Here is a 24,957-nt window from a genome sequence, read left to right as displayed (position 1 = left end):
ATAGATGCCTTGTAAGCTGGATCACAAAGATGTACATTATTACAATAACAAAGAGATTCCAAAAGAAAGAGAGAGAGATAGAGAGAGAGTGTTATGAGCTTTTCATAATGGGGGGGGGGGGGGTTCTCTCTCGTGTAGAAACAAGCTGAATTGCTGATGTTGCTCAAGTTTGTCCATTAACACTAGGTTGGTAATGGGACACTTTTATGTCCTGTGAAGTGACCATTTTCCTTGAATTATGTCAAGAGTTTCAAAATGGATTTTGAGGTGCTATCTATTTAGAAAGTTGTCTCATGAGCTGAAAAAAACTTGACATTTTTTTGAAATATCAATTCCATCTTTAACATTGTCCTTGCACAACATTTCACAACCTAAAATGTGTGAAAAAACGGGTCCTGTTTTTGGCTTTTTTCAACTTTTTGCAACTATACCACTCTAGAATTCATGTTTGTGAGGTCTATAATGCTAGAGAACTATCTTTGGTAGTCCTCAACATGTCCCGATGCTTCTAGGGAGAAATAAATATTAAAGTTGTAAGTTATGTCCAAATTACAAAAATTATCAAATCCTGTTTTTTAGCCAATTTTAGCTCTTCTATGATTTTTTTAGTGGATTTCATGATATCCAAATTCATTTTTGATTTTCTATGTCGCATATTGTAACATAAAGCTAACATTCCTTGAGTTTTGGGGCACCTAATACCCTATTTTGCATAGTACACAACGATGGTTGATTTTTTCAACTATGGAAGAAAACGAAACATTCTAGTATATCAAGTATAGCTTTTCAATATTGTTAGTTTCTTGTGACAACTACATGCATTTTGTAGATAGTAACCATATCTAGTCATAAGGATCAAATTTGGCTAGATATTGAATAGTTTCTATGGGATTCTACAACTCATAATGTTGAACCCAGTTTTTTAATGTTTGTTGTATTTAACACTTCATCTTTGTCCCCAAGATTCCCCTTGGTAAGAGATGTATTATTCTTTTGACATGCTCCATGGCTCCTTATGAACATAAAGAACAATAGGGAACTAAGAAAACATGCATATATTATTTGTATTGAGCGTGGCTATAGAAACTTTGATGATAGGTTTGCAAAATGGTAAAAATTAAACTTTTTTGTACCTATTTATTTGGGCAAAACAAAAAATAGTGAGTGAGAAGCAATCATATGTTCTGATCACCAACCCATTGAAGTTAACTAGGGAATTTATCTCAAGTCCTACAAAAATCCCTAATCTTATTTTTATGCAACAAAACGTAAGAAATGAGTGTTTTGATTAAAATTCACTGGTCCATCAACTTTGGAGGCTTGGTGTGACCAAAAGATGAGAAATTTTACAAGTTTCTTATTTTTTCCATGTTTAATAGGCCTTGAACTATAACCTCATGAAAGGAATTTACAAAATGAGTGGATCTACTATGGTTTTGGAGGTTTTTTTCAAAACCCTGAAAGGACACTTTTATGTCCTGTTAGGTTACCAACCTAGTGTTAATCTAGAAATGTCAACGTGTCATCCCATTCCTCCATGTAATTAACCCATAATGGCTCGCTATCCATAACATGATCCCATAATGGCGCGCTTTCATTTTCAATTGTTTCTACCCACCTTGGTGGCTCATCGTTGGGCCTATTTACAGAGTTGGCATTATAAGCATTTTGGCCTAGTATATGAGAAACCATAGGGTCCTCAGATTCATGAGTGTCACTGCTCGGGACAAGACCACCATCCATTGGGATGCTGAAATGAGCCACATTAAAGGCATTATTGATGGTCTTATGTTTCTCCCTTGCTTCAATTGCCTGGCTACGGCTCCCGGTGCTTGAACGTGGGCTGCAGTTAAGGTGCCGCTGGATCGAAGGATTGGGTACATCAATGGAGTCTGCAAGAGACGATCTCGGGCTCGAAGGTAAGCTGGGGGCTGGCAAATGTACTGAATGATGGGTGGATAATGTGCTATGGATTGTAGGGAACAGATTTGGGCTGTAATTACACTCTTGTTTATCGCCGTCAATCATAATCTTCGCCGTAATATTGGAATTGAAGGTGCTTATATGATCTTCACTCCTAAAGAGGCACTCGCTTAATATGGGTCGGGAAGTAACTGTAGAGCCAACAAAATTTGGATGGTTTCCCTCAAGCAACGAGGTGATCGCATGGAAATGGGATGGCTGCTGATCTGGTAAAGGGGTCATGCCCCACCTCATCGTACAGTTCATAATGTTGTTGGTGGTGCTGCAAGAGCTTGTCGGCATTAAAGACACTCCATCATAGGCAGCTTCAGATTCTGCACCGTATACGTCATCTAGGCCACGCACACTACTGTTGAATAACCAGTAATTCGTCTGCTCGTGAGAGCTGCCCAAAACCAGATGCCTGGAATTCTTATGTAGCTCAAAGCTCTCATGATAGTTGGGTTTCCCACATTGGACTGTTATATGCTCTTGGTAACTAGGCCGAGGCTCGCTAGTAGTACGGCTCTCACATGATGAGGCTGAGTTTCTGCAGTACTTTAATGCATTTACGTCATTGCCTGAACTAGTAATCAGTAAAATATCACCCATATCTGCATTATCCAGATCGCATGATTTCACATCAAGAGCCCCATACATCAAATTGTTGTCGATGCAGACAATGGTTTTGGCTTCATGGCTGGTTGCATGCGCCGTAGTAAGGGCCTCAAAATCTCCATTGACAATGGAGGGCACAGTTGAAGAAGAGCTTGAGGTATCCACTTGCTGAGCTAGCCTCTTCTTCTTGAGTTGAGTGTTCCAAAGATTCTTGATGTCATTGTCGGTGCGCCCGTTCAAATGCCTTGCAATATCAGACCACCTACAAATATATATTTTATATTGTTTTGGTACTATGCAACCTTGCCGCAGTGATTTGTGACATAGTTTTGTGATAAGGCAAATGCATACAAGTATGAAAGTAAGGAGAAGATATGATTAGCACTCACAAGATTCCCAAGAAATTCCATAGGTCCAATACCACACAGGTCCAAAAAACATGCCACTTATGACACTTATATTGGTTAGAGGCAAAAGATTTGAGAGTCACGCGTTTAAAACCTTGCACATGCCACGAGTAAATTCTCATGTCATACACAAAACAATCAACTAGTATGAGAGAAAATGATAACAAGAGAAAATGATTTCCAAAGCGAGAGCTCTAAATCTCTTATTTGTCCATGCCCAACAATCTCCCACTCTCTCTCTCTCTCTCATTAATACCACTTGAATACTTCTCTTCTTCTCCTTCTACCTCCCAAGGTAAATAAATACTCTCTATGTAAGTTTTCGATGGCGAAAAGTATATTTGTTAACAATTGGCACCGTAACCTAACTCTTGCCAACATCAGATCACTGATAAGACAAAGTATTTACCATTATCTCTCAAGCTCACTCAACAATGGCTCTCGTATTGTACACAAAACCAAAACACGTTAGAAAAGTGTAAACCATTAGGTATAGCATTTCATTGTGCTAAACGACATCCTTTCCTAACCTAAAAGGTAAACTGCAAAGGAAGATTTGACGTTTTAAGATGTCCATTATATATATATTTTGCCCCCCCCCCCCCCCCCCCCCCCCCCCCCCCCTCTCTCTCTCTCTCTCACACACATACACACACAGCCCTTTGTGTTAGGCTTAGAATTAAGGTGGAATCATTAAAGTTGTCAATATGAGATTACATTTATGATGAGAGATTAGAGATAGTGTTGTGAGATAGGCCAAAGATCACATACCCAACAACCCTTCACTTGGACTTTGGACTATTCAAATAGATATATAGAGACTCATTGTCATTGCCACACGGGCTCTACCACACATGATTATAGAAGTCACACTTATTGGTACTCACACTCATAAATGCCACATGAGCTACATCATGATATGGTGTCACACAGATTAATTCAAGTATTCTACAAAGAATCTCTACGAGCTCAATGAGTACCAACAATATCCTCTATAGTATATCATTGTAATCAATGTAAGGGCTAGGTGTAGTATAGACATGGAGAAAGCGTTTTTCTTCTTTGTCTTTGTCTTCAACCTCGTTATATACTACATTCACTCTTATCTTTTTCCTTGATCTTGATCCTATTACTGTGACACTAAGATGGTGGATGACCTTTGATGCCACAACTGCTACAATTTTATTTTATTTAGAGGTCCCTTGAAAAGTGTTCACACTTGTCACACTCATAAAACTTCTTTTTATTGTTATTTGACCTAGATGATGATGCCCTAGATAATGATACAAGATATGGTACTCCATTGGGTTTATTTTTGTTTCTTTCCTTCTTCTCTTCTTTGTGGATTGCACTTATGACATATTGCATTGAAGGCATGGAGTCCTTTTTCCTTAATACTTTATGTTTTCACAATTATTACGTACCTGAACTAAAAAGCAAGGCTTCTATTTCTTCTTCACACATTTGGAACTAGATCAATTGAGCTACGTGATTATGCTCATTAACCTATTTGATAGGGTAGATATGTTCTCCTCTTGAAGGATAATTAGATTATACATATTTTTCTTTAATGTTATCTTACTTTTCTTTTGATTAACACCATTGTTTTCCTCTAGAGTTGGCCATGCTTAAGGGCTATGGTGTGGTCATCTGTGAAGTGGAAATAATTATCACGTAAGGATGTGCTAATTATACCTTGAGCTTGTTTATCTTTTGCATGTGCCATACAACTTGGGCTCTAGTGAGTGTGCCCTCAAAGGTGGATGGCTCCAAGTTTCTCTAGCCTTGACAACAACCCATAATTGTGTTCTCATTAGCTAACCCCATATCTTCAATTTCCACGTGTAAAAACCATCCTCGTTGAACATTTCAACTCTAGTGCAAAATAGAATGGTCCTAACACTTAATTGTATGCCAAAGTCATTGTCAAGCTCTTTACAAGAGCACTACAAATCTATCATCTCTATAAATGAGAAACATTGCATACATTTTGGATTTTCATGACCTGGGTGCAAAAAATATATCCTTCAAATTTTAGGGAAAGAGAGAGAAAATGAGTGTCAAATGTTACCCCATATTGTGTGGTAGTGATGTGTGTGAACACACGTAGGACTGCCAGGGCATTTTTTCCCTTGTTAGGATGTGTTTCCCCCTGTGCATTGTATAGAGGCCCATCCCTCTAAGGCTATCTCATCTTTCCATTGCACACTAATTATTACACTCTCTGTTGTATGCCTTGAGCTTCCTTTGTCTTCTCCAAGCTGTGTGTGTTTTCCTACAACCCTAATTCCAACAATTGGTATTAGAGTAGGTTGCATCCTCCCGGGCTTAGTCGCTAGCAGCTCCAGCATATGCCTTCTCAATTTCTTTGATTTTTGTGATCTTTGGCAAGTGTCATCAAGTCGCCAAATTTCCATTAGGGCTTATTTCGGCCTCTGTTTCCACTACAAACAGTAATGCACAAGCTATATTGTGATCTTGTGCAAAATTACGTCAATGTCGTTTTCTGCATAACTGCTCCCTTATAGTCTTCTACAATTTGTGCTATATAGAACATCTTGTCTGTGCCTCGTTTCTCCTCTTTTTGGACAGTTTTCACATTAGGTGCAGGCATTTTCCATGGCTAACAACAACACAAATGTGTTCAAGATGTTTACTGATGAGGATAGATTGGATGGAGATAATTACTCTATGTGGGCTTACATGATGCAACATGTCCTTGTGTCAAAGAATGTCTAGAAATATTGTGCAAGGAATTGATGTACATCTTGGTTCGGAGGATGTAAGCGATGCTAAGGATGTTGCGGGTTTGGGTGGCAGGATTGCTGTTGCCAGAGTTGTTTTGCCTACGGCTGAGAAAGATGCGCAGGCTCATGCTTTAGTTGCATTGTGTATGAAGGACAGTATTACTCCTCATATTGAATAATATCTTCAAAACAGGATCGGGATATTCTGGTTGGTCTTTATGCAAGTTGCAATGAGGTAAAAATTGCATTACTACGTAAAGAGGTGGAGTCAAAGAATATGCATGAGGAAGACGAGATGGACACTTTTCTTACTGGTGTGAAGGATATCAATGAGCAACTTATTTCTGCACACAAGGTTATTTCTGATAGTTCCCTTGTGCAGACTGTTCTTACCTGACTTACCAGATTCTTACTAGACTTTTGCTAGTACTCGGAGACTTATGACTGAAGGAAATCCAGAAGTTGTCAAGTTTGATTAATTATGCACATTGTTGTTACAAGAGTTAGTTTCCAAAAAAAAAAGGACTAGAGAGTGTCTAGTTTGACAAGCCTTTATTGTTGCTCAAAGAAAAGGTGGTACCAATAATGAAACCACTTCTCATGGTTCTTCTACGCATGGTAAATCATCTATTACTAATGCTTCTGCTAACAACAAATCTTTTGGGATTTCTGGTGATAAGGGAAAAAAGAATATGTGATACCATTATTGTAAAGCTAATGATCACTTTATCAAGCAGTGTCCAAAATTGATGTCTGAAGAGGTTAAGATGAAAGAGGCTAAATGAACTACACGATTCAATACTATTGTAGAGTCTTTTGTGAAAGGAGATTGTGATGTAGAGTGGTCTTTTAGTGTAAAATGTACTTATGATCCTACTGTCCATGATACATGCATGTCAATTCCTACAGATTCACAATATGTGGTATTTTGATAGTGGTTCTATAAAGCACATCAGCTCACATTGTGGTTTGTTTACCTATCTTGAGTCTCTCCCTCATGGGAATTCACTTTCCTCGTGCCAACAACTCCTCTTATCCGCTTCAGGGAGTTGGAAAGATTGTGCTTACTGCTGCAAGTGGTAGTTCTTTCACTCTTCTTAATGCATTGTATGTACCTCGGATCAAGAAGAATCTTTTGTCTGTCTCTACACTTGCTATCCTTGGTCTTGTAGTCAAATTTGTGGATGACAGATGTATAGAACATGATCTCAATTTTTGTGATGAAATTATTGTATTTGGCATTTTATGGTATGGGCTGTATAAGCTCACTTTGTATGAGAAGTGTGGGCAAAATTTTGCAAATGCAGTTGTGGATTCTAAGGCTATTTCGGATGTAAAACTATGGCATGCACATTTTGGGCATCTTAATGTTGCCAATTTGCCTCATTTGCAAAAATATGATATGGTTGCTTCTATGCCGCCTCTTGAAGCACCTATCAAAAATGTTTGTGAAGACTGCATTTTGGGTAAGATGCAGCGTTTGAAGATTTTTCAAATGATGGTTTAGCTAGGGCGACATGCAGGTTGCAACTTGTTCATAGTGATGCTTGTGGGCCCATGCAAACTCCATCCTTGGGCAATTAGTTACCTTTACTTTGTGACTTTCATTCATGATTACTCGAGGCATGCATGGGTGTATCCGCTTAAAGCAAAGTGCAAAGTGTTTATGTGCTTCAAACAATTTGTGGCTATGGTTAAAAATGTCTCAAAATGTACATTGGGCACCCTTCGTTCAAATCAACGGGGGTAGTATATGTCTCATGAATTTAATGCATTTTTGTCTAGTTGTGGGATAAAACACCAATGTATAGTTCCATATATACTACCTCAACAAAATGGTGTTTCTGAGAGGAAAAATGGGTCACTTACAGAAATAGTACGATTTATGGTCAAAAGTCAAGCTTTGCCACATTCGTTTTGGCTTGAGTCCATCATGTGTACCACTTATGTACTTAATAGGTGTCCTACAAAAGATTTTAGGACTATGACTCCATATGAATCATGGAATGATAAAAAGACTTCTATTGAGAACGAACCTGTTTTTGGCTATTTGCCATAGGCTTTGGTGCCAAAAATGCAGCGTACAAAATTGGATTATAAGACTGTCAAATGTATTTTTGTTGGTTACAGTGTTGAAAGCAAAGGTTACAGGTTGTATCATACACAAAACAAGTGTACCTTGGTCTCATTGGATGTTGTGTTTGTGGCAGATTCTGTTCAACCATTGCTATCATATACTAGAGATTGTAATGTATGACACTGTTCACTCTTTTCAATGGTGGAAGATCGAATGTAAATTCCAATGAGGCAAATGTACAACCTATGGGGGTTTCTAGAAATGTTATAGATCAACCTATTACTGATGCAGATGTACATGATGTACTTGATGAGGAAAGGACTGATAATGAGCAAGCTAGAGGTATGTCAAAATGGCTAGTGCATACTTTGCATGACAGTAAATTGGATGCACCTCTGTCTAGTCGTATTCGATCAAGTTTTGGCCATGCATCTTATGCATAAGATTTAATGCTTTGGCTGTGTCTAGCAGATGTGATGTCGAGGAGCCTCTATCTTTTGATGAAGCACAAAATTCTGAAAATTGGATAGCTTCCATGCAGTCAGAATATGATGCACTTAAGGAAAAATCACACATAGACTTTATGTGATTTTCCTCCTGGCAAAAAGGCCATTGGTATGAAGTGGGTTTACCAGTTGAAACACAAGCTAGATGGTGAAATTGATTGCTATAATGCTCAAATTGTTGCAAAAGAATATGCACAACAACAGAAAGTCATAGATTGTGAAGAACTTTTGCTCCTAGTTGTCATGTGACTACTCTGAGTTTTCTATGTGCATTGGGAGCTCATTTTGGTTCGGATGTAAATCAGTGAGACATTGTTACTGCATTCTTGAATGGTGACATGATTGAGGAAGTTTATGTAATCCAACCTCGTGGTTTTGTCAAAAAAGGACAAGAGGATAAAGTGTGCAATTGTAAGAAAGCTTTTTATGTGGTTGAAGAAATCTTTTCATGCTTGGTATGAGAAAGTTGATACTCATTTGGTCAAACGAGGCTTTTGTAACATTCCAACAGAAAGCACATTGTAGTTAAAGCGTGAGGGTGTTGTACTTCTCATTTTCATTCAATCTTCCTTTGTCTTCTCCAAGCTATGTGTGTTTTCCTGCAACCCTAACTCCAAAATCAAAGATCGGGTAAATTTCCTTTTCTTGAAGTAGTTTGAAGAAGCTTTGAGTCCTTTAAAGCTTTTGAAGCTTCTTTGAAATTCTTGTGAATTCTTTAAAGATGGATGTAGGTCTCCCTCTAAAGCTCTTAAATTCTTGATGTCTTCTTAAAACTTGGCTCTAATGCTACCGTGAGAGTAGCCTCTTGGATAGAGATGTTGAGAGCCCTTTGGGGCTTGTGGGAAAGCATCTTTAAGAGGGTTTTGGAGCCAAAAGTCCTATGAGGGTAAGTGACATGCATGAGGTACCACCTAGCAGTGTCGAAAGGCAACCAAAAAGTTGGACTTGATATTGTTTTCATGTTTGATCACAAGTGAAAAAGCATTTTCACATGTGATGGAGTTCCTATACAAACTCAAAAACCCCTTTAATTGCAATTTAGTCCCCATTTGGATTCCACCCCTAGGCACTACTTTTTATGTTTTATACTAGACCCAGCCCTCAAATGGACCTTTGCATGAGAAGAATCTAGAAAATGTGAATATAGGCTCAACTTTGGCAGTGGCTCACACTCCGACGCCCAAAATAAGGTGAGATTGGGCAATAATGAATAAGATTTTCCCGAGCTTGGAATGTAGAGATTGAGAGCTTGTTGGAGAGCGCTTAAGGAGTATTTCCTCCACACATAAATATCAAATCAAGACAAAATTTGTGAGGTGAAAACTAATTTGAGAATGAATGTTGCAAAAATCAGTGCAATTCACACCTAAATGAGGGTGAGTTTGAATGGCCGATAATTGGAGAGTAGAGGAAATTCTCGATTAATCTAGCACTAGAAGAAATGCATGATGCATACCCTAATTAATCCAAAGGAGAACCAGACCTCTATTTTTAACCATGACCTCACTATGGAGGTGTAAGGACATGGGTCCTATGGGCAAGGCCATCGGTACGATCGGATAGTGTGTACGCTAGGGGGAGGCTATAAGATAGCACGGTTGGGTGGAGACTAGCACACACATCACCATCGCCCTTTCACTAGTATCCAAGCTGTTTTTGGGAAGAGGCTAAAAACGGGTTGCATGTGCGTGCGACGCTCTTCTCTGCTTCTCTCCCGTGTTCCGCAGACAGCAACGTCTCCGATGTGCAACAAAAGAAGACAGGCACACTTTCCTGTGTGGAATGCGTGGATAGATAGCGACAGCTGACTCGGTCGCCCCATCTACACCCTCCAAGGCGTGCGACCAAGCAAACTCGACCGGCACCGAGGCTTCGAAGGCTTTCATTTTTGGCATCGTTGGCTACGTGCGTAGGAAGGCCCGCTTAATCGTTGCATGAAGGAGGGTTGAACTCACCCCATGAGGGAAAGAGGCCAACACTTTACCATCAAGCTATTGACCCTTGTTATGTATAACAAGGAAAGATAGCCTCCTTGTGTTGAAAGGAAAACTAGAAGGAAAGGGAAAGCTTCAAACTTCAAGGAAGTAGCGTCACCCTTGAGAAAGGCAAGTTTTCCTCCAAAAGTTCCTTTTTCCTCAAGGAGATAGCTTCAAAGTGAACAAAAGCCTTCACAAAAATGACACGTTTTTGTGAAGAATCTGCAAAGGTGTTCTTACAACGAACGACAAGTGAAGCGCTCAAATTCCCGCAAGGTGAGGTTCGTATGCAACACAAATCGCGGAGCATACAAAACACAAAGACTTCAATTTCTCAAGGTACAAGTTGTCGTTTTTTTTCTCTCTTTGCATTAGTGTGTGTTTACCATGGCTAGTGAGGATATCCCACCTACACACACGTTTGATTTTGAGCATGTAGATGAAAATCAGGGCACCACGGATGCTGCGGACACTAATATGCATGATGATGATGATCTAGGATATCATGGGCTTGTAGATATGGCTTCTTTCAAGACTTTGGAACATCACCAAAGCAACCTCTCTGCACTCAATGCAAATTACCAATCTTACGGAGTTACTTGTGAAATTTATGAATTCACAGATGACTCAAGGAGCCACAAGTGGCACGGTTCAAGGGAACCAAGCTCGCATGACTCAAGGAGTCCAAGAGACAAGTGTTGCAGAAGATGCAAAAGGTAGCAATGCATTACTTAAGAATATCACCATTCCTGAGTTTCACGGGGAAGAGCGTGATCGCAACAAGGATGCGGTCAATACGTTCTTACACAAATGGAGTGATTCATAGATTGAGACACACCCCGGATATAAAGACGGCTGTGGAAACAAGTCTATATCTTAAAGGCAAGGCCTATAAGTGGTGGATGACATTTCCAATAGATGCTCGTCCTCCATCTTGGGCTGCGTTTCAAGCTTCTTTCTCCAAAGAGTTTTTGGACTCCAATGAAGAAGATAAGAATTGGTTAGCATGGGATGCATGCCACATGTTTGGCCTCTCTCTTGCACAGTATCTTTCAAAGTATCGAGAAATCATATTAAAACTAGAAGGTCTAGATGAATTCCAAAAGATACGGGGTTTTAATAGGGGTCTTGACAAAGACTATCGTCTTCATGTCAAGATACAACATCCAAAAACTTTGGAAGAAGCCAATAGTCATGCCCAAAGATATGATGATGACCAAGAGAGGAAAGAAAATGTTCCCTACTCTAAGAATACTTTTGCTAAGAGCAATGTGGCTAAGAGCCAATGGTGAGGTAGATCTGCCACACGTTCCAAGAGGAGTAAGACATAATCTACCTCTCCACGCCCACAAGAGGCTAAGAAGCCTAAGAAATCACAAGATACTCCATGTGGGTCTCTTAGCATAGCTGATTTTGAGTGTGCAAAGAAACACAATTTGTGTTCTAGATGTCTTTCGGACCAACATAACAAGAAAGATTGTCCTCTTTTGCAAGGCAAAGAAAAGGCCATGCACACGGTGTAACACCTCACATTAGATTCATCTCTTAAATATTGTGTTGTAGAGGTTCTTCATATGGAAGAAAAGCACAAGGGTTGTGTGCCTGCTTCAATGTGGCAGCCCACCTTTGGCCCCCATAATTTAATTCGCATGCATGGCACTATTAACGGACACTGTGTTCGTATTTTAGTGGATGATATCGATGGTGCAACTCATAACTTCTTGAACTATAAGCTAGTCAAGAAATTGAAGCTTGATCAGGCTCCCTGCTCTCACAAGTATGTGGTGAAGCAGATGTCTAGGAACGATAAAGAAGTATGGGACACGGTAGTTCAAGGGGTTGAGCTTATTGTTCAAGATCATACCATGACCCTTGACTTCCAAGTTTTCAACATGGACCCTGCTGATGTAGTTTTAGGACGGGAGTGGCTGCATGGTTTAGGAAACATATTGCACACTAGTTATGAACACAACTCCTTATCCTTTATGGCCAATGGTAAACATGTGTTTTTGCTTGGGGAGAAAAATATACCATCTGCACCAGTCTTGTGAATTCTCAAGAGCAAAGTGCGGTGAATTCTAGTAATGGTATGAAAAGTGAAATGAATTCTAATGCTATGCAAAGTGCAATGAATTCTACTGATAAACAAAGTGTTAACAAATCTAACGAGCAACATGCAACTGTTGTAAAACAAACATTACAGGAATTACAAGATTCTCTATCCCAGTATAACTCTAGTTTACTTTCTCCTTTTGCACGGCAAAAGCTGACTCACTTACTCACGGGGTATAGTGATGTGTTCTCAAGTGATTTACCACCGGGTTTACCCCTAGCTACACGTGATGTGCAGCATGGCATAGATGTCTTGTTAGGCACTAAACCGTTGAGTAAACCACCTTATCGTATGAGTGCTAAAGAAGCCAAGGAGGTTGAGAGTCATTTGGCGGACTAACTCGCTCATGGTTTCATTAGACCTAGCACTTCGCCTTGGGCATCACGAATTCTATTGGTAAAAAAGAAAAATGGTACTAAGATCAAGAACAAGTATCCTCTGCCTCGAGTGGATGAGTTGTTTGATCAACTCCATAGGGCAAGATACTATATAAACAAAGATCTTCATTCAAGATACCACCAGGTATGTAACCTACTGCAAGATATCTCCAAAAATAATTTTAGAGCACGGTTCGAGCATTTTGAATTTTTGGTTATGCCTTTTGGTCTAACCAATGCTCCAGCTACATTTATGACACTCATTGATAGTGTCTTACGTCCCTATCTTGGAAAATTTGTTGTGGTTTTCCTTGATGACATTCTCATTTACAGTAAGACTGAAGATGAACACATAGAACACTTACGATTAGTGTTTGAACAGCTACGAGCTCACGCGCTATATGCTAAGCAAAGCAAGTGCAATTTCTTTAAAATAGAGATACATTACCTCCGTCATGTGATCTCTTATCTCGCATCAAGATGGACACTGACAAGGTCGCTGCCATTCTTTGATTGCCACATCCCAACACGGTTGAGGAGCTTCAAATATTTTTAGGCATGGCTGGATTTTATCGACAGTATATCCGTGACTATGCCAAAATCCGTGACTATGCCAAAATCACAGTTTCTATGAAGGATTAACTTAAAGCAAAAGGTAAGAACTTTTCTTGGGAAGAAGCCCAAAAACGCAGTTTCGAACAGCTCAAGGTAGCTATAGCCACTGCTCCCATCCTAGCAATCATCAACCCACTTAAGCCGTTTGTGATAGAGACTGATGCTAGTGATAAAGCCATTGGTGCGGTACTTCTCCAGGAGGGAAGACCTATAGCCTTTGAAAGTAAAAAGTTAGACAGAGCTCAACAGAATTATTCTTTTTATGAGAGAGAGCTCTATGCCATAATTCACGCTTTACAAAAGTGGCGCCACTATTTATATGGTGCCGAGTTTGAAGTAGTTTTTGACCATGAGAGTATCAAACGGTTTACTACTCAAACAGACTTGAAGGGCCGTAAAGCTAGATGGGCATAAATCCTTCAAGATTATCATTGTAAGCTACAACATCACAAGGGGCGATATAATGTAGTAGCGGATGCACTAAGTCGGATGCCTCAGATTAATTCACTTGCTTTCACATAACTAAAGAGTGGATTTTTGAAGTCATTACGTGGCAAGTGTGCACAAGATCAATCATATGCTAAAGTGTGGAGTGCAATTTTAAAAAGGGATCCCTCACACTCACATATCTCTGAAACAACAGATCAACATGTATCTGCATGCGCAAATAGAAACTCCAACACATAGAGCTCCACCCCTACTCAGAAAGAGCTAGCTTAAGCGATGGAAGAATTTCTCCATTGATGATGGCTACTTACTCCACAAAGGTACAATATGTGTGCCAAAGGACTCAGACACTAGGCATCAAATCTTATTTGAGTGTCACGATAGTCCAAGTGCTGGTCATCCAAGTATTCGCAACACGTATGCCTTAGTTTGACGGCAATTTTATTGGCCAGGCTTATATCATGATATTCAAGAGTACGTACTAAACTGCCAACAGCTCCAAGTTAATAAGGAAGAGCGCCTTAAGGTAGGTGCCCTTTTACATCCTTTAGAGATTCCACAAGGTAAGTGGGAGAGTATCTCTATGGATTTTGTAGTAGGACTAGCTACTACAGATCGTGGCCATGCTGCCATTTGGTTAATTGTAGACCGTCTCACAAAGCTGGGTCGATTCGTTAGGATTAAGACACCAAAATTATCACGTCTATTTGTAGAGCATATATATAAACTCTAGAGATCATTAGTGATAGAGATTGAAAGTTCCATAATCACTTCTGGAGAGCTGTATTCCAAAAGTTGGAAACTAAACTTAATCTAAGTACGGCTGATCATCCAAAAAAGGATGGTCAAACAGAAAGAGTTAATCAAGTGCTAGAGGATAAGCTACGAGCATACGTTAGCAAGGAGCAAACCAATTGGGAAGATTACTTACCTATATTGGAATTTTCTTATAATAGCTCAAAGTATGTGACTACAAGGTTTAGTCCATTTATGCTTTTGTATGGATTTCAACCTAGATCACCCGATATGGTGGGGTTGGCTAAGGAGAAGATACAACAAGCGAAGGATTTTCTCCAAGACCATTTTGACACGCTTCAAGTTTCTCGACAGAATGTTAAGCAAGCTCAAGATCGATATAAGAAGTACGCAGATGAGCATCCTCGTCTTACTACTTTCGAAGAAGGAGACAAGGTTTTCCTCAAAGTTCCGGAGCATTTTGAAAGTCTGAAGATGGGAAAAGTTGCTAAACTTTCACCATGCTATTGTGGACCATTTACCATTCTCAAACGTATAGGTCAAGTGGCCTATAAGTTAGCTCTCCCAGAGCACTCACGAGTTCATCCTGTTTTCCATGTTAGCCGTTTACGAAAACAGTTAGGACAGAATGATAACGTCATTGACACAGGTGTGTTAGTTGACCGTATCGAACCGCCAAGCATTCCTCATGAGCCTGAAAAGATTTTGGATTCTCATGAGCTTCGCACCAGACATCATGTCAAACGACAGGTGTTGGTAAAATGGCCAGATAGACCTGAAGAAGGTTCTACATGGGAGAATGTCTCCGCACTTAAGAAACATTTTCCTACGTTCATTTTCGAGGACAAAAAAGTTTCTCCAAGGGGGGGTAAATGTAAGGACATGGGTCATATGGGCAAGGCCATCGGCATGGCCGGATAGTGTGTACGCTAGGGGGAGGCTATAAGATAGCACGGTTGGGTGGAGACTAGCACACGGATTACCACCACCCTTTCAAGATGGTAGTGGTGCGATGGACTTGCATGATGAGCTTGCGCACACAAAGCTTAATCAACAAATTGACTAGAGAATAGATTAGCTTAGTTTATCTAATGTAATCACTATTTATATCTAATACCACTTGATAGGGTTATATTTAAGCCTTTTCAATTCATAATGAGAGACTAGAGATTGAAATTGGACAATGCATGAAGGGCTAAAACCAATAACACTGTGAGATGAACTAGCAACACTACTAGTGTGTGTACAAAGTGTGGCTGGTAATATTGGAGTAGTGAGGCTAGTGGAAAGGGTAGTACACTTGCTAGGTGCACCTCTCAAGGGCCAAGATGCATCTCCGTAAAAGAAAGACGTGGACCTCCCAATGTAGGCTACAAATGGCACTTTTTTGGCTCCTTGTGCAACTAGCCTATTCCCACATGATATGACATGGTTTTCGACTAGATGGAGACTTGATGTTGATTACAATGGAGATGGTACACACCAACATGGTGTGGAATAGGAAAAAAGCCACATACGCAAAATTATGGACTGATTGTACAACACATAGCTAACTCATTGGTTACATGACTCTTCAGTTGATGTATGCTCAAAAACCCGTGATGCAAATTAAAGATGTAATTTCTACATGGAATACATATTGCCTTGGGAAAATAAAAATTCAAGTAATATCTTCTTGATTTGTGCATAGAGCTATAAATATTTCTTACGAAAAATTAAATGTTGCAAGGTTAAAGCATAAATATAGGTCTACTAGAAGGCACATACTCATACCAAAATTGGTTAAAGAAGGATATTGGGTGTTGGTGGCCACTAACAACCTTAATTAACAGCACATCACAATAAGGAAGCTTGCAAAGAGATGGCTTGGACCTTTTTTGAAGCATGCGCATGGAAGTGCACTTTACACCTTGCATGTATTGGTTGATATAGAAATGAAGATTCCCAATGTTCGAGAAAGGATTAAGTAGCTCACAAGAAGAGGCAACCGGGAATTTCATTAACGTGATCACAAACATGTGAACACATTACTAACATTGAGTGATCACATTTCAAAATATGTGATCACATTAAATATTCACATGACTTCCCCTTAACCTATAGAAATCATCCAATTCGGTAAGCCCGCTGGGATTTTTTCATTTCTTAATGGGCTTTGTTTAGGGTTCACATAGTTTCCTAGGTAGCTCGTCGATAAAAACATATAACTCGGTGGGGTTTTGGTGGGTTGCCACATCACCACTTATTGGATTTCTTGTGATCACATTAATTGTGATTATAGACATTGTGATCACAAGAAATTTCATGTGATCACATGAATATTAAATCCCTGGACGACTTATCCATTTGATGCACAAGCAATTGAAAAATGGTATTGATCTAGTTGTTTTCCAAGTGAGAATAAAAGTGAAGATGTGTGTTCAACATTGAATATTGATGATTAAAAAAGGTTACGGTCCAAAAAATGGGATGATTTGTAGGTTTAGAGGGGATGGATTTCATACCATTGACATAATAAATGTGGAATAAAGTGTTTGGATGCATAGAGTAAATGCTACATTGCACATAGCGTGACATGTGTAAACAAATTTGCTACAATGGTCATCCGATTGATATGCCTTATAGGATTTTTATTCATTTTGTATGCATGGGAGTAAATGTCACAATATACATGGTGTGATATGTTTGAAAGTAGTTTATATAGCGGTTGTCATTTACTTAACTTACTAGGGAGTCGTGGCTTTGGATGTGGCAACTTTCGGTGTTTTATCATTTTAGACAATGACTTTTTTGTTTAATTAAGAATGTATGTATGTCAAGTGCATGAAGATGACACACTCATTTTGCCTACAAAATATGATGTAGACCGTCCCTATCCACTCCTTTAATGTAGTTATATCTGTTTTGGCATATAATTAACATGGTTTTTCTATTTAAAAAATAGTGCAATGGGAAATTTACATTATTAAGGATGTCATTACCTCTTGTTTTCCGTAGATTCCAAGAAGATATACAGGGATTACTTTAGAGCTTAGGGATTACTTTCTTGGTCTATGTATAAGATGATTCCTAGGGGGGAAATTTTTCTATTTATTGAGGGTTCCATTTTGGACATGACGGTTGGGAATTGGAGAGACATCTATGAATTTGTGGTGCAATGTCTGTGAGCCAAGGTGTGGTAGAATTTTCAATGATAGTTTGTGGGAGTCATTGGCCTTATTAACTTAGAAAGGGAGTAGAGTGTCAAATCTACCAGGATGTGCTTACAATTTCTTTTTCCCACTTACAAATGTTTCCTCTACCTTGTTACACAAAAGGTAGAGGAAATATTCTCTACTATAGGTGAGGTAGAATTGGAGGTGTCTCCCCTTACATATATGAAGATGTGGTATAGCCTTTATTGGATGGAGCATGGTGACATGGAAGATAGAGAATCTATAGAAGAGATATTGAAAGTTCAAACAATTCTCATTTATGAGTGTGTTGATGAATGAAAGTGCTAAAGAAGATCTAAGAAACACTCGGATAGCATGCTAGTGCACTTGTTCGAAGGAGTCAAGAATCTTGAACCAAAGTCAACATCATAGACAAGATCGAGGAAGTCTTGGAAGTACTAAACTAGAATTGTGGAGAAACTAGACATGGCATGCATTTCTATCCATATCCTAGAAGTAACGTGCATGATAGAGGTTCAAGGAAGAACATGTCATTTCCTAGGGCAAGGAATCATCCAGAGTTTCTAGTGTAACAATCACAACTTATGTAGGTTCTTAGTCCACTTTTGAAACCTTCAACACCATTGCAATTGCAAATTTTCAAACTTAACAAAATACATCTTGAGTTTAGACTCGTTAACATCACAAGGTGATCATGCTCAAGGAGAAGGTAAAAGTAGAAACAGACTATGGAGGCAAGCATTAATGCATTTATAAAGGTAAGGCTGATGCAAACAAAGTGAATGGCATCCATATCATGCTATAAAGGAAATAAGATCAAGTAGGTGGAAGTAGAAAGAGGAAGATGAAGCCAAGTTTTTTTTGTACTTGTTTTTTCTCAGATCACATCTTCCTAATACGATGTGTGAAGTAACATATTTTCCTTCACAAAAGAAGTTCTAATCCTACTATGAAAATTGGAGAGGATTTTTTCATGTGACTATCACTACAGAATCATCGTTAGCATGTTGCTATTGTTTAATTATGTGAAACATCTATGACCTAGAGACTGTGTACTTATTAAGACTGATCATATTCTTTTACTGAGATTCTTTTGTGTTTTACCATCTAGACATTGTTGCATTTAGATAAGCATGGATATGGCCCAAAGGAATTTTTAAAGTCATCCTACTCATGCTATCCCACAAATGTTATTTGTCAAAGGGTACCCTTGTACCAACATTAGATTGATGCTAGTTTATGCTAATCTAGGTTAGAGTGTACAATCATTTTGACTTTATTAACTGAGTGTAAGTCAAGTATGTAGGTATTTGGTAGAGATTAATTGTGAAGACACGTGTTCTTATTCTTCCGTCATCTCCATGCCAAGAATTTTTTCACATGTATGCTTGATACCCATGTGGTGAGAGATTCCATTAGGCAAAGATAATCATGGTTTCTTGAATTTTATGAAGATATAGTTTCTCATTTATTATTTTTTGGTTGTAGTTGATTATATACTTATTTACTGTGAATATGTTCTTTTGCTAAAATTCTTTTATACTTTACCATCTAGACATTGTTTTGTTTCGTTTAGCATAGATATGACACAAATGCCATTTTTAAGTCATCCTACGACTGTTGGATGTTAAAGTGGACACCTACAACAACATTAGATTGATGCTAGTTTATGCTTATCTGCAACTTTTTTGACTTTTTTACATGATTACAATTTAAGAGTATGTAGGTGTTTGGTAGAAATTAGTTGTAAAGCCAAGGGGTCTTACTCTTCCACCATCTCCATGCCAAGAGTTTTCTCACATGTATACTTGATACCCATGCAGCATAAGATTCCATAAGACAAAGATAACTATGGTTTTACGAGGCTAAAAATCTGGTTTTCATTTATCATTGATTGGTTATATCTAGTTACTTACTTATCTAGGATGATCATATTCTTCTCCTCAAATTCTTTAACGATTTATGGTTTATATCATTTTTTTCCTACTTTAGCATAGATATGATACCAAGATAATTTTTAAGTCACCCTACTCATGATATCTTATGAATGTTGTGTGTTCGAAGGGACACTTATAACAACATTAGACTGATGCTAGTTTTTGTAAGTCTAGGTTTAAAGCTATAACTCTTTTGACTTTCTTACATGAGTACAACTCAAGAGTATCGGTTGTTTGGTATAGATTAGACGTAAAGACAAGGGCTTTTACTCTTCCATCATCTTCGTGCCAAGAGATTTGTCATATATATGACGGATACCCATGTCATAATTGCGTAAATTGTTTAAATTATAAGTTATTTTGGATGTGGAAAGATTCCATGCCTATCTTCTCTTTGAGCTGTATATCCGGTAATTGTTAAATTCTTTACATTATGTGCTATTTTGGATGTGGAAAGACTCCATGCCTATCTTTTGTTCAATCCTGGTGCTTAAGGCTCTTTTTTATGTGAGATTATTTAGCATGAAGAGAAACCTTATAGGTGCACTAAAATACTCAAAGGTTATAGATAAAAAATACTAATGCCTCAACTCAATTACAATGAGCACATTAGGAAGTATAGTATGACTGACTTGCTCAAGACGAATGTATAAAGAGCAATGTGTCAATTGTATAGTCTATCATGTATTGATGCTAAATCATGCTTTTGAAGTTCTATGGAGGGGGTCCTCATCCTATGCTGATATTGCGCTCTCTTTGGCTGATATTGCGCTCTCTTTGGATACATAGATTGTAGAATATGTCTACTAGCAGCAAGGTCTAGCCATCAAAGATCTATTTGAAATATTTTTTTAATATGTATGCAAGGAGCTATAGAATTTTAGAGTAGGAAAGGTTTTTTTGACTTGTGGTATCTTGAAATTCCGTTATTGTAGGATGGGATCCCCCCCCGCCCCCCCTCTCCCTCTCTCTTGGTGAGATGCTTTTTTTCTATATTACATTTTGTTACATCTTTTTTACATCAAAATGATGAAATCCCTCGTTGTGGCAATAATGTCCACCCCTTGGTTTGTACATACTTACACGGTAGACAAGAAGTCTAAGTTGCGTACGACTAGAAGCATGTAGTACAAGGCAGTCCTCCATCACTCTGAGTCTTATGATATTCCAAGGAATACAGTAAAATTATTGTGGTCAAAGTGTATGGCATTCCCCATGTTCTAGAGGACCCAAAGGAGACATCATCTGAAGGACTATAAAGATAATTGAATAAAAGCATGCTATGACTGAAGAAACCCAAATGTGATTGTTAAGATTGTGAGATTACAATCTCAATGTGGCTGTGAGAAAAGCAAGATGAAATTTGAAAAGGGATTCATGTGAACCACATCAAACACTCTTGCCATCAAGAATGGATTTCTTCTTTAACATACTAACAGGCAATGCTCCTTTAAACAATTTCCATACAAAGTGTTTTTCTTAGAGGAAGCATGAATATATCAAATTGCATGTAATACATTTGCCCACCAAGCATTGCTCTTATGACCAGACCACAACTTATTACATCTTGAAGAAATCTCAAAAGATGGAGCTTGCTGTTGATAAGACCTTAGTTGTGGAGGCCTTTAGCCAGGGCCTTTGATGATTTGCCAAGAATCTGCACTTTGCATTAACGACAATGGACTATTGTAGGTCCTTCGCAATGTAAGCTATGGTATATATGGTATGTGTAGCAATCCCAATTCTCTAGAGACTCTCGTTGCTCTCGAGGAGGCAATGGAAAAATTTGTGTGTGTGTGATTGTGTCTCTCTCACACCCCTCCTCATCCTCCTCCATCTTGTCCACATCTCTCTCTCGCCCCCCACCCTCCAAAGCCTACATCATATTACCAATTTTTTCCAGACACTTTGTACTAGGGCCTAGTATCCAAAGCTCTCTCTATCTCTCTCTTTTCTTCTTCTTCTTTTCTAGGAGTCTATCTAGTTTGGACAAAGTAACAAAGAATATTTTGAATCACACGTGTAGGCCACATTTGTACTCATTTTAGTATCCAATGGCTTTTTCAGCAATTACTATACTTCTCTAATCTAATGTAATTCTTAGTAGGTGAGCCTACAAGATGATGCAAGCTATTGAAATATTTGTGGAGAAAAAAGGAAAGTTTGATCTAAGGCTTGAGAGGCCTAGTAATGGGTGTTTGTGAACATGATGCATATCTTTTATTGAGGAGCGTCTTGCGTAGTCCACAGCGAGTTTGGCATGCATACTAATTATATGATACTAACTCCATTCTCAATACATTCACCAGTGCAAAGTTTAAGATAGAAAGCTCATCAACTTTTTTGCCAAGTCAAGGGAACGAAGATGAGTTATTACCTATTGCCCATATCCTTTTGAAGTTGGAGGACGAGGCTAATCTCGTCCAAGGAGAACTTGCCACGTTTAAGGTCGGGTCTGAGGTGGTTCAGCCATCTGCGTCTGCAGCTCTTTCCACAACGATCCAGCCCTGCACAACGTCGTCAATGGTTGGTGATAATTTGTCCCTCCTTTAGAATTATACTGTGGCAGAATAATGCAGTAAAAGGATCTTACTGAAACTCTCCGGCCTAATTAAGGATTATACCAATCCTGCAGATTTTAATACATTAGGGATACCGGTAGAGCTACAGGTTCATAATATGAAAATTGTATTGGAGTGAGAAAGCTAGGGTTGTGTTTGCTGAGAGTAGGGTGAGAAAATAGGTTGTTCTACATCCAGTTAACGTATTCGGTGAAAGTATGAAGCTGTAGCTAAACGTGTCTTTCACATCTCATGATCAGGTGTTGCAATGGTTCGATGAGAAGGGGATACCAGCGTTTCGGGCGATGTCGCTCCAGCTCCCATGAACGTACTTGCTGATGCAGCGCACGAGCCGCTCGTCCTCCTCTGGCGACCACAGCACCTTTCTCATGAGAGGCACGTTCATTAGGATCTGCACGCGTGCTTGTGTGATAATGAGAGAGAGAGAGAGAGAGAGAGAGGGAAATAGAGAGAAAACGAGCTTAGATCAGCCGAGCCGCAGCTTCACCAAAACTGAGACTCATGAGCGTGCGTGAGTGCTGTGTGCCGAAATGAGTGAGGTATTGAGGCTTGCACGCAGTCTGCAGCTCGTTATAAATCATGAGTCATGAGTGACAATGTTAGCATGCAGCATCATTCGTCTCCACAACTGGACGGGGCGATCAGAGCACATCTTTCAACTATCCCAGCCTTTTCAAAAAAAAGAGAGAGAGAGAGAGAGAATCTCGTAAACAACAGGAAATTTCCAACGGACGGAGAGAGAGAGAGAGAGAGAGAGTCAACAAAAGGGTCTCATGAGTGGGTATGTGTCCTGCGTACACACAGTCGACCTTTTCATGATGAATGTTTCTTCACATTGCCACATCCTTAAGCCCCGGCCCTTGCCTTTCTTGCTTCGTTGCATGCATTTATGATCTTCTTGTATGTTTTCTTTTGTAAATTCGATTTTTCTTAGAAACATCCCTCTATTTCTCTCTCTCTCTCTCTCTCTCTCTCTCTCTATTTCTCTCTCTGTGCCCTTTTCCGTCTTCTTCTTATGGCAACAATTAGCAAGTTCGTATAGCTTTTCTTGATGTATTCTATACCTAGGCTTTTCAAGGCTAGGTGTCTCAAATGGGTATCATAATTCAAAGCCCTGCAATCCTCCTTCATTTTACTATCAAGAGTATGCCATGCATTCTAGAAACTTCTAAGGCTATGGTCACACAAGGCTTAGTTATCACTTATAGATAAGGGCATGGTCACGCGAGGCTTAGTTATCAGTTATTGATAACTATGCCAACTATGCCAAGACAAAGTAATAAATGAATAACTAAGCCTCTTGCATGGTCACGCAAGGCTTTAATTATTCATTCATCCTCCCAACTATACCTTGAACTTCACAACTATGCCAAAATCGGCATAGTTACAAAGGGTAGGCTTAGTAACTCATTAATGCTCCTTTTTGTGTGTGACCAAGAATGAGGCTTAGTCATTTGTTCAAATAACTGATAACTAAGCCTCGCGTGACCATTGCCTAACTAAGCCAACTTTGCCCAGACAAAGCATTAAATGAATAACTAAGCATCTTGCATGGTCACGAGAGGCTTAGTTATCCATTCATCCTCCCAACTAAGCCTTGAACTTCACAACTATACCAAAATCCATTACAAAGGGTGAGCATAGTTATTCATTTATTTCTCCTTTTTACGCGTGACCAAGAATGAGACTTAGTTATTTGTTCAATTAACTGATAACTAAGCTTCGTGTCACTCGCAATCCAGCAAGTCTAGCATGATTCCTCACTAGCTTACAAACCATATGAGCCAAGCTCTAAATGAAGCAAGTGTAAAGGACAAATCCTATAATGGATCTGTGTGTGTGTGTGTGTGTGCGCGCACGCGCATGTGCGCCCGTGCGCGTGTGCAACATACACAACTTTCTGCACACATGCACTATATGTATCATATGCTATAGACAATATTTTGTCAAATGTGACTATAGCACACTTGTCTTGCACATTCAGTACTTTGTATACTTTGCTATACATATCATGTTGTATGAAGCATAAAGGTGGTCCATTTTCATGTTACAAAAAGAACACACTCAAGTGAAGGGGAAGACCCTACCCAAGTACAAGAAGCTTGTTATACATATAGGCCAAACAATAAAGGACATTGGCATTTGTGATCCTCAAAGTACACTCTTCATGTATAACATCCCCCCCCCCCCCCCCCCCCATGGAAGAGAGCTACACAACACATCTATTTCCTCGTCTTAAATGAACTATCACCATAAGTCTCTACATCACCTAATAGCACTTGGGATGAAGAAAGTTCCAAGAGTCAAAAGTGACATAGATCCACCCTTATGGGAGACAACTACCCACAACACCTCTATTTGTACATCTCTAATGAATTATCAACATGAATTTCCACATCAACAAATATCCCTCGAGGAAAAGAACGGCCCAAGAATAAAAAGGTGCCATACATTCAACTTCATTTATAATAAAATTTCTCAATGATCCAATATATGTATGTACACAACATCAGCTCAAGGGATCACCTATAAAACTATAATTACATGCTACGAGGTAATAAAATGCCTGTTTTTCTTAACACTAGTTTTGAGGGTTTTGGAAAAACAATCAATACTACTCTCATATGCATGTGTTTTAAGACGTCCTTACATCAACTCAAA

The 24,957-nt window shown here is 39.0% G+C and overlaps 1 protein-coding gene across 1 annotated transcript; it reads right to left on the bottom strand.

Moving 5' to 3' along the window:
* Positions 1 to 1,296: 1,296 nt before the first annotated feature.
* LOC147461059 (uncharacterized) lies at positions 1,297 to 22,804 on the bottom strand. Its single transcript, XM_086500024.1, has 4 exons — positions 22,608 to 22,804; positions 22,308 to 22,321; positions 22,092 to 22,221; positions 1,297 to 2,842 (listed from the first exon to the last, which is right to left on the bottom strand). Exons 1-4 carry the CDS (start codon positions 22,679 to 22,681, stop codon positions 1,501 to 1,503), a joined length of 1,560 nt encoding a protein of 519 aa, XP_086356150.1. The 5' UTR covers positions 22,682 to 22,804; the 3' UTR covers positions 1,297 to 1,500.
* Between the last annotated feature and the right edge of the window lie 2,153 nt (positions 22,805 to 24,957).

The sequence above is a fragment of the Adiantum capillus-veneris genome, chromosome 3 (assembly GCF_014529385.1).
Source record: "Adiantum capillus-veneris isolate H3 chromosome 3, ASM1452938v2, whole genome shotgun sequence".
Lineage (NCBI taxonomy): Eukaryota > Viridiplantae > Streptophyta > Polypodiopsida > Polypodiales > Pteridaceae > Adiantum > Adiantum capillus-veneris.
Note: the sequence above shows the minus strand (reverse complement) of the source record. Positions and strands in the feature narration are given on the sequence as shown.